Below are 15,051 nucleotides of genomic sequence, written 5' to 3' on the forward strand. Positions count from 1 at the left end.
CAAGTATAACAGAGATTTTGTGCAGACGCATGAGGATCAAAGGAAAAGTAAGAAGGAGGGACTCCAGGGAGGAAAGAGATGGTTTTGTTGAATCAAACAAGCAAGCAGGAAAAGGAACTACATATCTATTAAAACCAGTTAAAGGCCTGTTTGTTTCCTTCCTCTTCTTTTGAAATTTCAGTTCTGGTTGAGCTGGGTCTCTTTTGTGTTGTAACACTCATGCTGAGCACCTGCAGCACTACACAGTTGGACAAAGCAGGGGAGCAGTAAGAAGACAACAAGCTTCTGGGTCAGCAGACAAGCTTTCTGTCTTCCTCCACTGTTCTCCACAGCATCTGTAAATCAGACTGTGCATTTGGATGCTAAGCCCATAAGCAGCAAACATGCATCCCCACTCTACAGATGTGGCTGCCACAGTTAGTAAACAGGCAAGAGAAACTCAGTAATGGCTCCAGACGCTTACTCATAGTGCTGGTCCAGCTCACTTACCACCCTGAACTCCTTCACACAGAGACAAAACAATTTCCTACAATCTTCTCATGTTTGGCTCCCATGTTTTCTACCCCCTCTTCATTCCTAGCCTCTACAACCAAGGTCACAAGCCAGGAAAATAGCAACAACCACCACTTGCATCAGGCTGGTATTATACAGCACATTAGCCAGGAAGGATAACATATGCTGTAAAGTGTTGATATTGTTATTGTCAAATACACTATTTTGAAAGACATTAAATTGTGTCCACAATAGTGCTTGAAATAGTCCTGTAAAAAGCAAGTTGGACAACGTGCTTTAGACATGACTTCTAATTGTGGAAGAGGGAGAGGGGCAGTGGGTGAATCCCTACTATTAGCTAATTAGATCATACATTTCCTCTCTCAGGCAATACATCTTTCCCTGCGTGAGCTGCATTTTTCTCCACTAACTTCTCAAATGCAGCTTCCTATAAATCACAACTGCAAGCATTCCCTTAATGAGCTCCTCCAGCTTTTGCATTTATTTTATAAAATAGCATTCACCAATCTTCAGCTTACTGGTGCATTTAGATAATTTATTTGAAGTTATGGGAGGTCCTTCAGGTGCAGAGAGATGGACTCCCTGGTTAAAGATTGCACAGAATTCATTTTATTACCTATTCCCAAGGTATCATCCTCCCTAGATACACCATGTCAGAGGTGACATACACATCTGGTATGTTATTTTCAATATGAAAAAATATGTTTCTTGTTTTGTGAGCACACTGTCAATAGAAACAGGGGGAAATGAGATACCAAATAAAAACAGACCTTCTTTAGTTTTTTGGCTAGATAAGCACAGCACCCAAAATAGCTTTTATTCTTACTAGTCAGAGACACCAGCATCTGCAAACAATAGTCTATATTGGCTATGTAAATCAACAGAAAACACCCAGGACAACCCATATAAGATACAAATGCCAATAATGCTAATCCAATTCAAGAAAGAGTGAGTTCTTCTAGTTGCCCTAAGTTCATGAAGAATCCCTTCCTTCTTTGGAGAAGGCAGGAAGTTTCCCAGCTTGTTCTGTCATTTTTGAGTTGGCTTCTAGCAAAAGAACCTCTTGTTGTACACTGAGCTCCTACTCACCCTCTTTGTCTGGTACTCATGCTCCCTAGTGAGTTCCCAGCATCAACACACTGTTGCCAGTGAAATGAGGCCAGTGCTTCTCTAGATTCTTGAAGTGCTTCATAAACTCTGCTACAACATCTGCATCCATATTTCTGAAGTTCAACTTAATGTACTTTTCCTAGCACTGGGGATAAAAATTATTATAAACCACACGTATAAAAGTCTTGAAACACAGATTCCTGAAAAGACTGCCTGAAAAAATCACTCAGTGCTTAGTATCTACAAAACTCAGTTTCCTTTGCCCAAGGGAGTCTACCATAATCTGGAAGATAATGGTTAAGTTTTTGAAATTCTTGGTGTTAGGCTCAGTTACAAGGCAGTACCTTACCACAGATGCTTTTGCATACTGCATTAGCAAAGACTCTTACACATGCAACATCAGTACTCCACAAAAGAGCAACTCTCTCTGGGCTTTTACCCTTTCTAATATGAAATTCTAGCCAGACACAGCTGAGTCAGAGTAACTTAGCCAGGCTGTCTTTCATTTCCTTAGTCCTGTTTCCACTAGCAACATCAGAACTGTGGTCTTTTATCTGAAATTCAATGACAAGCAGAGAGTTTAATAAGAGGACTCTGATTTTGAGATTGAGAACTGAACCTAATCAGAACGGTATTGCCAAATTCAGCTGACAAAAATGACACAATATGTAAGATGATAAAGACATGAAGAAGAAAAGGTAATTTTTTATAAGTTTTAGATTCATCTTTAGAATAGAAAAGGTATTCTTGGAATTTGACTCCATTTTGCATTTAAGCCAACTCGGACGTGCCTGCAGGAAGCCCTTCCTGCTCACTCCATGGGAAGTGGCAGCCTCTGGAGAACTCCTGTGACCTGGGACCAGCAGAGGGCACTGCGTCACCAAGTGACAGCGGATGGACGCGACACAGCTCCCACCAGGCAGGGACAGCGAGCCACGCCGAAGGAAAGAAACGGATTCTGAAAATTAGAAACATGCATTAGTCACAGCATATCAATCCTACAGCTGATAAGGGTAACACTGTTAAAACTGGTCTCCAACTCTGGGCACTGCTGGAAACACACCTAAATCCAGCTCTGCCTCCACACCTCTCAGTCTCCAAGTGTTGATTTTAGGGCAATAAGTCTCTTCCTGAAAATGCTTTTCAAGGGGTAGGGCCAAATCGGTCCTGCCCTGCAGTGTGTGTATCAAATCTAGCTTAAGTCGAAAAACATCCTGTCAGCTTCCTCTCTCCTTTTCCAAACCTCTAAATCCTTGCTTGTAGCAGCAGGAAGTCAGTTCAGACAAAAAGATATCAAAGCAAAGAGCTGGCGATTTCCATTGTGTCCTCCCCTTTTACTCTCTGCCTCCTCCAACCTAGCAGACTTTCAATGAGCAGAGAAGCAAGTTAGAGGACATGAAAGGAATGCTGAGGTAGCAGCTTCAGAAGAGCATCTTTCCACTTGCTTATTTCTAGTTTATTTTGAATTACCAGAGGATGACCAAGAAGTAGCAAATAGCTCATATTTTTTCTTCTCTCTGTATTCAGTCTAGAAGGATTCTCAGTACTAGAAGAAGTTTAGAAGATAAATAAATCATACCAGTCAGGCCAGCGAGTGAAAAGTTTCCACTTTCTTTTTGTACAGTTGGTGGAATAACTTTGCCAGGATGTGGAAAGGGGCCTCAAAATTTTTCATTTCCTTCTGTAAAGAAATAAGAAAGTTGTGAATTGCAGATGGAATAAGCATTTGACTATTCTGCTCTGTTTCACCAAAGGATTAAAACTTAGTTAGATGACAAACAAGGGGAAGAGTGTCCCCAGTTATCTTTTTCTGCCTGAATGAGAAGGTAACTTTACAAACACCCCCTTGCACAGATGTTGAAAGGAGCAGATACTCACCACTGACATCTCACAGTATTCCAGGCCATGTTTCTCAGCCCACTCCTGTGCTTGTTCCTGCTCCACAACTCGACGATCAGTTAGGTCTGTTTTATTTCCCACTAAGACACCTACAGAAAAAAAGAAACGAAAAAAAAAGAAAAAAACTCCAGCTCATCAATGCTGAGTTGTAAGACATAAATACTGGAACATTTTTGGAAGTAGCTGAAAAAGTTGGAGGTGCAGAGAATAATCTACACCTATCCAGAAAAGATTCCAAAAAGAAAACATATTCAAGCCTTATCTGCTTTTTGATAAAAGCAAAGGAGTTGGAGGAAGCCGTGTCTGCTCCTGAGTTAAAATAAATATTCTATTCCACAGCTCAACAGAAACAACTGCTGTCATACAAGACAAGAATAGGTAACAAGAATCACACCCATTCTTACCCGGGATGTGCACCCCAGCTGCTTGAGCCCTCAGCTTCTCCAACCATTTGTTACAGTTGTCGAAGGATTGCTCATTAGTGACATCATACACAAGGCACAGGACGTTGTGTTGCTCCCACTGCACAGCAAGAAAGGAACACTGTCAGCTCTAATGAAACTGATGGGGTCAACAGCCAGGCTGTAAGCACGGCAAACACAGCTGCTAAGATGAAAATAAAAAGCCTAACACCCAGGAATCCTATGCCCTGGCTGAGGTTTCACATTTCAGTTGACCCAACTAAATCACTGACACTGGGAGAGGTGGTCTTGCTTTTCTCTCTAGTCCTGTCTGTGCAGTTCTGCCCCTTTACTTGTATCAGCTCTGGCACTCATCTGATCCCCAGGGAAGCTGATTTTTCATGCTGAATCAGCACAAAATTAATCCTAGAAAAAAAGCAGAAACGTTTTCTTCCAGTTCGAGAAGCCTACCCAGCTTCTAGAGAAGTCTCTTGCAAACCAGATCTAGTGCAAGTGCAAAAGTGAGATCACTCTTGTAGACAATGAACCATTAGGTTCAATGAACCATCTTACGAAAGCTCACATCAATTAACTGATTCTGCTTCTCAAAATGAGATAACACAGGAGAGAACTGTATAGGGAAGGTCACAAGTATGTGAAGGAAAAAAACCAAGGGCAGGATTAAGCTCAAGGACAAGAATGAATCCTGTTGGATCAAACACATCACCGCAACACAAAAAAACCCCTTCCCACTGTTGAAATTGCAGCAAAGCAGATGTTTTTCTAAGAAATAAAAATAACCTTAAACAACAGTACACAGAAATTCTCAGCTGAAATTCCCTATTTCTTTTGTAAGAAAACTGCCTATCTGCTTTCCTTTCTCTGGAAAGTACTTCTTCTGGTACTTAATACAAGTTTTAGAGAGGTAGAACAGGATGCATTGGCAACTGAGGTAATTGCTCCCATTTACACTGAAGACAAAGTTTGCTACATCTGCCAGACTGGGGAGCTCAGATCTTCAAAGCAAAAGCACTTCTTTGGAAGAAGAGGACTGTTACATAAGACTTACCAGTTTCTCCAACATTTCAGAAAATAGATCTTTTCCTGCCGAGTCAAAAATGAAGAATTCCTGAAAGCGGAAACAGAAAGAAGGCTCTTGACAAGAAAAATGCAGTGTAGGGAAAGGTTTTAGAAGTAAATACTGCAACTTGTAACTCAAACATTTTACTCAGTACAGCAGTGTTATGTCCCTAAGGGACAAACTCCCTGCACTGAGAAAACTCCAGATAGTATGAGAAAATAAAGAGCCATTTTTCAAGTATAAGCAGTAAAAGAGTTACTTCCAAGGCCCCAAGTCTAGTTTCCATCCCTACTGGAAACAGAATATGTGGAGTGGGACAGTAACCTCTGCTGTTTATACTAGATTATATACGTTCCATTAATGGGAGTATAGGGCATTAAGGAAAAAATAACAGATAAGCTTTGGCTTTTCTAGTTCCAAGAATCACATGCCCTAAAGGACAGAACAGAATCTCAACAGAGCTGGCAACAACTTTGGTTTAAAATGTTGTGTTATATACAACTATATAAAAATTACATTTTTAAGACTAAACTAACCCTGGAGTATCAGCAATTATACATGACCAGCCTCATTTCCTTAATGCAACTTAATTGACCTATAAACATGCATAGTGATCTTCCACCAGAATGAGACTCGTGTGGGGCTTGAGCTCTGGATGTCTCTTTCTGACCCAATTTATATCACAGAAAAACTCACCACGCTATCACTTGTCTCTGGAACCGATACAGCCTTCACCAACAGTTCTATGCCCACTGTCTGTCAAGAAGAATCAGGAAAATGAGGATCAGGAGAGTTTTTAAGAGTCTATCCAACTGCATACCAACCGTGCATTGGATTGAGGCAATTCTTGTAAATCATTACAATTCCATCAAACACAGACTGCTAGAAACTCAGCAATACTCCTCCTAGCTCTGGTAACCTAATCTCACCAATATGTCAAAGACTCATAGATTTGCTCAGCTGGGGGAAAAAGGAGAACCAAAGAGATTTGCTTATATACAGCTCAGAGTATTAGCTGAAGTCTGCAGGACAACATTCACTCTCACACTCCTGCTCCAACGCATGCCTTAGAACGTTTTGCACTAACCATGTGATAAGCTAACATATGGGACTGAGATTATTTGTGCTTCTTCCACCTTTTATCTCATTCTGCTTTGTAGCTCATTTGTTTGTTCTATCTTTAAATTCTGGTTTCCATCTTTATTTCAATGAATAAACATATTTTAGAGGTTTTTTCCTCCACACTCATATGTTCCTTTCTTTACTTTACTTATATTTACTTTTATTTTTATCCTGCTTCTGATTAGTCATCACCATTGATTCTTACACTGAAAGACTGCAAACTGCATCCTCTTCATCTGGGAAGAGTTTCTGTAGATTATAATTATCTTGGGGCTATGCAGCACATCTTGGTGTTTGCACAGTGATAAGTGCACTGTCCACATGCACATTTAATAGTTGGAATTAAAAGCTTTCTCCTTCAGCAGTGCTTTTTCATTGAGCAGTCCCTAAAGGGGGGAGCTCTCTAACACCACAAAACCTTATGAAAACATTGGTTCAGCAGGAAAATCTCAAGATTAACTAAATTATTCTGCCTTAAATTTCAATACCAGAACCTACATAATGCAGACTTACAGAACATTAAATGTTTTCTCCTCAGAATCTAGGGTGTAAGAAAGAAAACCCTCTAAGATCCCATCTCAAATGCCTCAACTTAAAATCATATTTATTTTGTTCTAGGCCTCTCAGTTTTCCCATTCATCTTAGGAAAATGTTATACAGCAGTCTGAACCTATTGTTTGCTTACCAGTGTGTAGTTCTTCTGAAAATGAGCCCCATCACTTCGAAACATCTGGGCTAAAGCACTCTTACCCACAGCTGGATCTCCTGCAAAACCAAAAACATAAAATATTTTTGTTTCATACTAGAAAATCTTTTTTTTCCTCAGTTCTGTTACTAGCACATGTTGTAAGAGCCTGGTTGCTCTAACCCTGAACACAGGCAATTTAACTGTCACATGAAGCACAAAACTATCTAACAGGTAATACCCATACAAGGAAATGAATATTGCCATTATGCATACTGGTGGCTGTCATCTGATTTTTGACCTATGCACAACAGCAAAGGACTGCCAGATCAGGGTGGAACTGCTGTTTGTTCTAAAATTCCTGCCTACTCCACAGTCCTTACCTAGGAATTAAAATTTCCCAGGTATGTTATCATGTAGAGAAAATTGCAATGTGATAAGGGACTGAGCTTCCTAGGAGGCTATTTCTGCTCCTTAGGTTATCAATTTCCCCAGATGCAAATCCTTTTCATATACTGAGACAAAGCTGCTTAAGCTGGTACCATTTCTCAATGAACTCTTCTTGCTGACCCTGCTAAGAGAGCAACTCTTGCTGACTCAATGCTGCTGATGGCTCATTACTTGCATCCTGGGTATAACAGAAGCAAACGTCAGAGAGAAAGCACATGGCTGGAGAGAAGAGCCTGCTGATTCATCCCTGTATGGAAGGAAAAGCAAGGGGATTTGGTTTTTGCTCTTCTAGAGCCAAGGCCTTCTGATTTGGCTTGCACAACACTTTAGGCAAACCTGGCAGCTGCCTGCTTTGGCCTGCTCTTACAAAACTCTGTGAGATCCAAAGCAATCATGGGATCACAGAATATGCTGAGTTGGAAGGGACCTACAAGGATCACTGGGTCCAACTCCTGGCCCTGCACAGGACCATCCCCAAGAGTCACACCAAGACTCTTGTGTCCAAGAGTATTGCCCAAATGCCTTTTGAACTCTGTCAGGTTTGGTGCTGTGACCACTTCCCTGGGGAGCTGCTACAGAGCCCAATCACCCTCTGGGTGAAGAACCTTTTTCTAATATCCAACCTAAACCTCCCCTGATACAACTTCAGGCAATTTCCTCAGGCTCTGCATAAGTCACATATGCCCGTATTACTACATGAAAAAAAAATACATCATAAGCTTTTCTAAACAAAGATGTAATGCTTCCAAAGAGCTTATCATTTTTCCACATAATGTCTCACTAGCCTAGATAGTTAAAAGGACAGGAGTCATAATTAAACACCTCAGTATTTCAAGCTTTACCCTTAAAAGAACACTCATAACAGCCAAGCTTGGAATACAAGTCTTTCACATTATGTTGTTAATAAATAAAGGAAAGGAAGAAAGGAAGTATTTGACATTATGTTGTTAATGAAGAAACCAAGAAAGGGGTATATTTTTGACTCTGTTACAACTTCCTAATGGTGTTTTGAAGGAAATTGGTAAAGCTCTCTGCTCACATACTATTACAGAGGAGGAAGGGTGTTTTGGATAGTGACAATTACCCCTAAATGCATTAACCAAATGTAGTTCTTGTTTAAACGTTTTTAGCATGCTTGCTTACTTTGAGCTAAGTTTGGCTCATAATATTTAGACAGGAAAATCTGGTAAGTCAGCTTATTTGTTCTCTGATCAGTTCAAGCTTGTGCGGAAGACAACACTCTGTTCTGAGTGGAAGCTATTCTGTATTTCAATAGACAATTATATATGTCTTTGTAAAATGAGATAGAGAGGCACACATTGCTCCAAACTGTGCAGGCATCAGCCAGCACATTCTTAACTAATGCGTTGCCTTTCTTTCACTTGACAGCCCCAGGTGTTCTTTTCCTCTTTTTATTCTTTGCCATCCTCTTTAGTCCATCACATCAATACACTTCCTCAAAGTAAGTTTCCTTGCCCTTTTTAGTTTAGTTTCATGTGCCAATAGTGCATTGCACAGTACATATTCCATCCTTATTTCTGTTATTCTGCCAGAATCTGCAGGGTCTTTCAAAAATGCCTGCTACTGCCAGTTGTCTCTCTACAATGAAAACCTTTGTGTAGTGTCACATAGTAAGCTCAGACAACAGATTTTTTTACTTTTGTGTCTGTAAATTACCCTTGAGCTAACACAAGAATTGTCTTCTATTGTCAATTTAATAGTCCCTGTTTTGCTAATAAGAGCTCTTTTCCCCTGTTCTCTTTGACCTTGGTGTAGCTCCCAGTTCTGTGTCACTGGCTCTTCATAACCATTTCCTTAGGTCCACAAGAGCTCCCAGTTCCATTTCTTATGGCTTTGCTCCTATCTATATAATTGCATTTTCTTGTTCCCCTTAGGTTGTTTTGGTTACTCATATCTTAGGTCCCTTTCACTATGGTGTTTTTTTTCTGCAATAGAGAATCTATTTTGCCCGATCTGTTTCATTAATTTATTTTTAACAATACATGGATATTATTGTAGCACAGAGGAGAATGACATATGGGATAGGGCATTCCTGTTCTTCATGCTGTGAACAGAATTGAAAAGGCCGCTCCAGACCCAGTAAGGATTAAGGACATAAACAGGTCATCCAAAGAAAACTTATGTGATTTTAAAACGGTTGTGGAATTGGCCTTTGGTAACACTAAACAACAAAACTGGATAAACTTCAGCTAAGCCAGTATGTTTGGAGCAGGAACTTCCAAATTGGAAATGATGCCTATGTTTCAAGTGTAAAAGACGGGCAAGATATTTGTGCTGTTCACAGCAGTAGAGCCACAAGGGAGATTAATTCTTTTGCCTTTGCCAAAGACCACATCTGGCTTTGTGTGACCTGATGGTCAGCTGCTTGTGAGGTTTAAAAGGGCAAACATTTTATTCTGGGTGAAATAACTTGGAATGAAGAGTTAAACCTGGGAGCTGACTGCACTCAAAGGTTTTATGGATTTGTGCTTTTGGCTGAAGCTGCACAGAGCTTCAATGTAGAGGGAGGGGAATAAATAAAGTTTTTTTCACAAAGTGTTAACAGCCAGCTGTACTTACTTTCAACACCTCCACAACCAATCCCGACTAAAAAACTGGTGTCTTCACCTCATTTTTTTCTCAGGTTAGCCTCCAAATTGTTTGCGGAAAAAGATGCCACAGTGAAGTGCTCATGCTTCATCCTTTTACTCTTTGTTTAGGCTTTACCTTTCTGTCATACTCTCAGAACCATCTTAGTTTCTGACATGAAGTTTTCACATCAGCCCAAAACAAGACTCATAAACAAGGTAGGGCTCAGCTGCCTACCCTGCTCCCTTCACGCTTTCTCCAGTCTCTGCACACACCTTTCCACACTTCAGAAATACTCGATTTTGTTTGGGTTTGGGTTTTTTCCCCCTCTTTTTCACATCCTGTCCTTGGATTTCAGCCGATCCAACTACACCTCACACTCTCCCTGGGCACAGCTCGACTCCACGTGCTAGACGGGGGCACGTACCGAGTGCTAATAACACACACGAGTTCCCCGTTCCCGTCCCCAGGCAGTCGAGGTCCTCACTTCTCTCCTGTCGCCTCTTTCTCCACCTCTTCTCCGCCGGGGCGGCCCCTCGACGAGAGCCTGTGGGAAGCCGAGCCGCCTGCGCTGCCGGCCTCGCCTCACCCCACGGCGCCCGCTCTAGTCCCCTGTGGCCAGCGGGGCGGACGGGAGCGGGCGGGCCAGACTCACCTGCCAGCAGGCACTTGGCAGCGAGCTTCACCATGGCGCCGGCCCGGGGCGGGTGGCGGCGGCGGGCCCGGAGGGCGGCAGCGGCGGCCGCCACCGCGCCCAGCCGCGGCCTTGGCGATCGCGTGGCCCTGGCAACAGAGCGACCACTTGCCCCTCGCCATTGGCTACGGGCCCTGCTCATCAAGACCACCCACGGCTGTTATTGGTTCTCTCGTTTCTCCTCGCCCACTAGCCGTGCTGTCAATTAAAGCAGACGCCCCCCCCCTCCCGGTGGCGCCGTGGCGGTACGGGCGGCGCGAAGGGGAATTCTGCCTGGCAACTAAGGACGTCATGGAGGGCCGGCTTGTTATTGGGTAGAACACAGAGAGCATGCACCACGGGGCTGAAATGACTCTCTGGGGGCATGGCAGGAAATGATCAAAGTTACGGGCTAGGAGCTGCGGCAGCCCCCCACAAGGCGGGGAGAGGCAAGCGGGGGGAGAAGCCTCCACTTCCTGCCTGGGAGCCCGCGGAACACGATGTTCCGTGCGGAAGGGCCCTGCTTTCGGGCGGCTTGCTGCGCATGCGCGCGGCGAGAGCTCGGCGTGCCCCGGCCTGCGCGTTCCTCGCCCCCGGCGCCGCCATTTGGGTCGCGCTTCCCTCAGGGCTCGGGCGCGAGCGGGCTCCGAGCTGTGCTCGGCAGCTTCAAAGTCGGCCACCAAGCCGGGTTAGCACGGCGGGAACAGGCGGATCGTGAGCCCGCTGTCACGCTGTGGGATTGAAGCTGCGCTCATTCCCTGGCCGGGCTAGCAGCTGATCCTCCAGTGCACACTTCTCCTTGTGTTTGGCCGTGTTAATGTACTCACGGAGAAAGTTCTCTTGCTTGCTAATTCCTTAGCTGCTTCCTCCTTTTTCCCCCCCTTCTTTGTTAATTTTTGTAGCCTTTCACACTGCACTAGGTTAATTTATTTGGGTTTTTTTTCTTATTCTTAAAATATTTCTATGAAGCTCTCCCTTGGCTACTGTTAAACTATTTATAGGCCCTATTTTTATGCTTTGAACTGATTTTCTGTGTTCCTTAGTGAGTGGATTTGGGTGGGAGCCAAAAAAGGGGACCATGAAGCTTCCTGGGTTTTCCCCTTCTTGCAATCTCTGAAAGATTTGTGAAAGCATTAGAAAGCATGCCGTTAATAGCAATCCATACCTTTTTTAGGGTATAAACTTTGCTTGGCTGCACTTCGGATTGTTTGGAACACAGAGTGTGCTTACTGTGGAAAGCAGTGAAGCTTGGAAGAACAAAAGCTTGGGAAGAACAAAATAATCAATAATGCATCTGTATTTGGGTTATAACATTGGGCATTCCAAGGGTCAAAAATAAAGTTTTCCACGTTTTATTTTAATATCAACATTTATTTTAATGTGACTGCTTAGAAGGCAGCTTTTTTACCTTTCCTGGGATAAGTTACCTGGAACGTGTCTAGGCAGGCAAGCAAATAATATAAAATTAATGAGAACCTAAAGCTGAATCAAAGGAGTCTTCTATATGCACATAAAATAACATTGTTTCTGTGATAAAAACATGAAGGAGACTTCACTAGCCTGAGTGGGCAGACTTCAATTGTAGATTATGACTTGTAGTAAAATACAGTGATGGAGTCACTACTGTTCCTTTAAAAGGGAAAAGAAAAATTAATCCCAGGTCTCATTATTACTTTCCCTGTTTTCCATTCCCAAATCCTCCATTACATGAAACAGATGTGGGCTATTGATGTTCTTCATCACTTATGTCTAAATAGCTTACCTCCTCTTTCAAGTTTTCTGCCTTCCAAGAAATTCACTTGTCTCTGCAGTGTTCCATTTTTGCAATCTTTGCACTATCCTTTTTTGTTTTTTGTAATATTGCCCCAGTTTACTGACAGGTCTCCAAGCGAAGGCTTTGAGGCTCCATTATGATGTACTTGAGGTTTATTGATCGTGGCTGCAGTGTGGTGGTATCCATCATCCACATCCCAGTGGCATTTTACACTGGGATCGCTGCAACAGAAGGCATAGATTATGTTGGAAGTGAGATTCTCATTGCTACTGAAAACTTTTGCTTGGAATCTGGTATCTCCTTCCTTCTTGCTGCTTTCATATGAACACCCTATTCCTTTATCCCATTCTCTCATTTCCTACCTCTGCATGCATGTGTGCAAAGAACTCTTTAATGTACTTGTATCCTCTCTGTATCTTCTGTCCTTTTACCCCACTGTGTAGATATATATATATATATATATTTACCCAATGTATTTTTTCCTCTGCCTGACTTCTCACAGGTATAAGGCAGCAGTGGTGGAACTGCATCTCCAGCAGGAGTGGCAAGGAATTTCTGACAGCAGGTAAGGCTTTACAATGGGGATTAAACTGAGGTCGTGCAGTCTTTTAGATTGAGGTATGGTTGGTGTTGCAGATTCTGTCAGGCACTGCATAGGTCACTTCATTATTTTCCTCACATACCTGTTAAGAAGTGATTTTTTTCTGAGGCAGAATTCAATAATATTACTAGAACTTGTTTTCACAGTTGTTCATCTATTGATGCAAACGTTCTGGGTATGTTCAGAACTGAGCAGGTTACAACCTGTAACTTGAACCTGCTGCCTGATAAAAGCTGCTGAGGAGGGACTGTAGCTTTCTTTGGAGTAAGCAGTGCTTCTCAGGAGGGCATTAATGTTGAGGGAAGGGAATTAGTAGGTCTTTCTGTAAGAAATCTCTTAAATACAAAGTATTTCATCTGTTCTTTTTTAAATCTTATGTTATCAGAAGGAAGTAGTATGACAAAATGGCATTAGAAGTATCTTGTGAATGAATATTCAGAGTTCATGCAGCTTTTTAAATCCACATAGATTCTTATAGGATTGACTATGAATCTTTACTGGTATGTCTGGAGAGCTGTGAAAGCTGCAAGAAAGGATGTGTAAATTTTATTGTAGATTTCCATTCTTGACACTTCCCCCAAGCAATGGAATAAATAGATACTCCACCTATTTTGAGGGCTACTTCATTTGGCATCCCCCAAACCCAGCTTTTATTTCTCTGCAGAGTGGGGTTATTAGCACAGAAGTGAGAATTTGATGCTTTCTCTAGCTCTGTTGATTACACCATTATAGTTCAGGTCTTCAGATTTTGCTCTTTTGTGGTGGGGGCTGAGACACAGATCTGAAGGCTTTTTGGCTGAGAGTCAGTACACTGAAATGTAAGATGATTACAAAATGGTTGAATCAGCCAAAGGATTTGTTTGCAGTTACAACAGCCTTTCTGACTGATCTGGCATACATGCCATTTGTTTCTGATCTACTCCATTGGGAGAGTGGAAGTTTGAAATGGATGGCAGTTGTGGCATCAATGGAAAATGGTAAATTATTAAATGCAGGGTAGGTACCTCTACAAGATGTAAACTTGGTTTGAGTGTGCTAATTGTAACTGTTATGTCCTCTCTTCTGATGAATATGAAAGGAGGGAAAGATTTCTCAAGGATGCATTCAAATCCACAAGGATGAAATAAAGAGAATTTAAGGAGAGTAATTATTCTGCATATGTCTGGAAAAAATCCAGCTTGAATCTTTATTTTCTTGCTCGTGCACATTGAAGCTTGAAAAAGCACCAGGGAGTAGCCCTGAAGTCTTTATTTAATTTTTAATAATACTCCCCAATACGATAGATAGTGGGTTGTTGATCAGGGAGCTGGAACGTCACACAGAAAGTTGTCTGGTTCTCTCCATGGGGGAGAGTCTGTGCCAGACTGAGGGTTTGCTGTGGCCTTGTGTGTGGCCTGACCCTTCTGAGCTGCAAGCGCTGTCAGTGGAGCAATCACGTTGTGCTCTCCTGCACAGAGGGATTGGATGCTGGGGAGGAAGCACAGTGTGCTTCTGCATCCCACTGAAGGGGTTAATCTTTCAAACAGAGAATACATGAATATGTGACAGCTTTAAATGAGCTACCCACAATTCCAGCATGCCAGTCATTATGTGCTGATGATGACTATGATAGCAGCTGGGGATCTTTTTTTGGATCTCTAGCTGCTGTATGCTTAGAAGGCAGATGCTAGGCTTTCACTAATGCTATATCTTATGTTAAAAACTGCAAGACAGATTACATTCAAATAATGAGATTTATTAAAAAATAGAAGTTAATGTTTGGGTTTCTATCCTATTTATTTTAGGCTTTGAATGTTCAAGGTTTTCTCTGCAGGCATGACAGCTAGAATTTTTTTTCCTTTGCTGAAAACTAAGATTTAACCATGTGACTCCAGAACTTGGAGGTTTAATGGAGGAAGGAGAAAAGAAATATTTGAGATTTTCAAATAATTAAAATAATTCAAATAATTAAATTTTCAAAAGTTTACAACTCTGTTTTCTATTCTCTTCCCTTTTATAACAGCCTAAATTTTGGGGCACCAACCTTTCTGCCCTAATGTTGTACTTTCTTTTCAAGGTCAATTTATTATAATTGATTTTTATTATAATAAAATATCTTCCGCTCCAGATTTTTCAAATCCTCACTCTAATCATCCCAGTACTTCCTGTTCTGG

At 42.0% G+C, this 15,051-nt stretch overlaps 2 protein-coding genes across 7 annotated transcripts in view; one reads left to right on the top strand and one right to left on the bottom strand.

The window, feature by feature from the left end:
• Window positions 1-2,308: 2,308 nt before the first annotated feature.
• IFT27 (intraflagellar transport 27) lies at window positions 2,309-10,756 on the bottom strand. Of its 5 annotated transcripts, none has more exons than XM_063395815.1 (9): window positions 10,506-10,753; window positions 10,338-10,397; window positions 6,812-6,891; window positions 5,701-5,760; window positions 4,993-5,052; window positions 3,927-4,044; window positions 3,502-3,611; window positions 3,203-3,304; window positions 2,309-2,581 (listed from the first exon to the last, which is right to left on the bottom strand). In XM_063395815.1, the coding sequence occupies exons 1-8, from the start codon at window positions 10,684-10,686 to the stop codon at window positions 3,206-3,208; spliced, it is 768 nt and encodes a 255-aa protein (XP_063251885.1). In that variant the 5' UTR covers window positions 10,687-10,753; the 3' UTR covers window positions 2,309-2,581; window positions 3,203-3,205. The 5 variants fall into 5 exon arrangements, with proteins under 5 accessions (XP_063251885.1, XP_063251884.1, XP_063251883.1 ...); XM_063395814.1 differs by having other exon boundaries at window positions 10,278-10,397; window positions 10,506-10,752; XM_063395813.1 differs by having other exon boundaries at window positions 10,338-10,756.
• A 162-nt stretch (window positions 10,757-10,918) lies between these two features.
• The window catches only part of NCF4 (neutrophil cytosolic factor 4), a 53,485-nt gene continuing 49,352 nt past the window's right edge, over window positions 10,919-15,051 (top strand). The window contains exons 1-2 of one of the 2 annotated variants that reach the window (XM_063395806.1): window positions 10,919-11,342; window positions 12,800-12,862. The gene's annotated coding sequence lies outside the window, so the exon portion shown is untranslated. The remainder of the gene's footprint in view (window positions 11,343-12,799; window positions 12,863-15,051) is intronic. The other variant, XM_063395808.1, reaches the window with a different exon arrangement.

Source organism: Prinia subflava, chromosome 4 (assembly GCF_021018805.1).
Source record: "Prinia subflava isolate CZ2003 ecotype Zambia chromosome 4, Cam_Psub_1.2, whole genome shotgun sequence".
Taxonomy (NCBI): domain Eukaryota; kingdom Metazoa; phylum Chordata; class Aves; order Passeriformes; family Cisticolidae; genus Prinia; species Prinia subflava.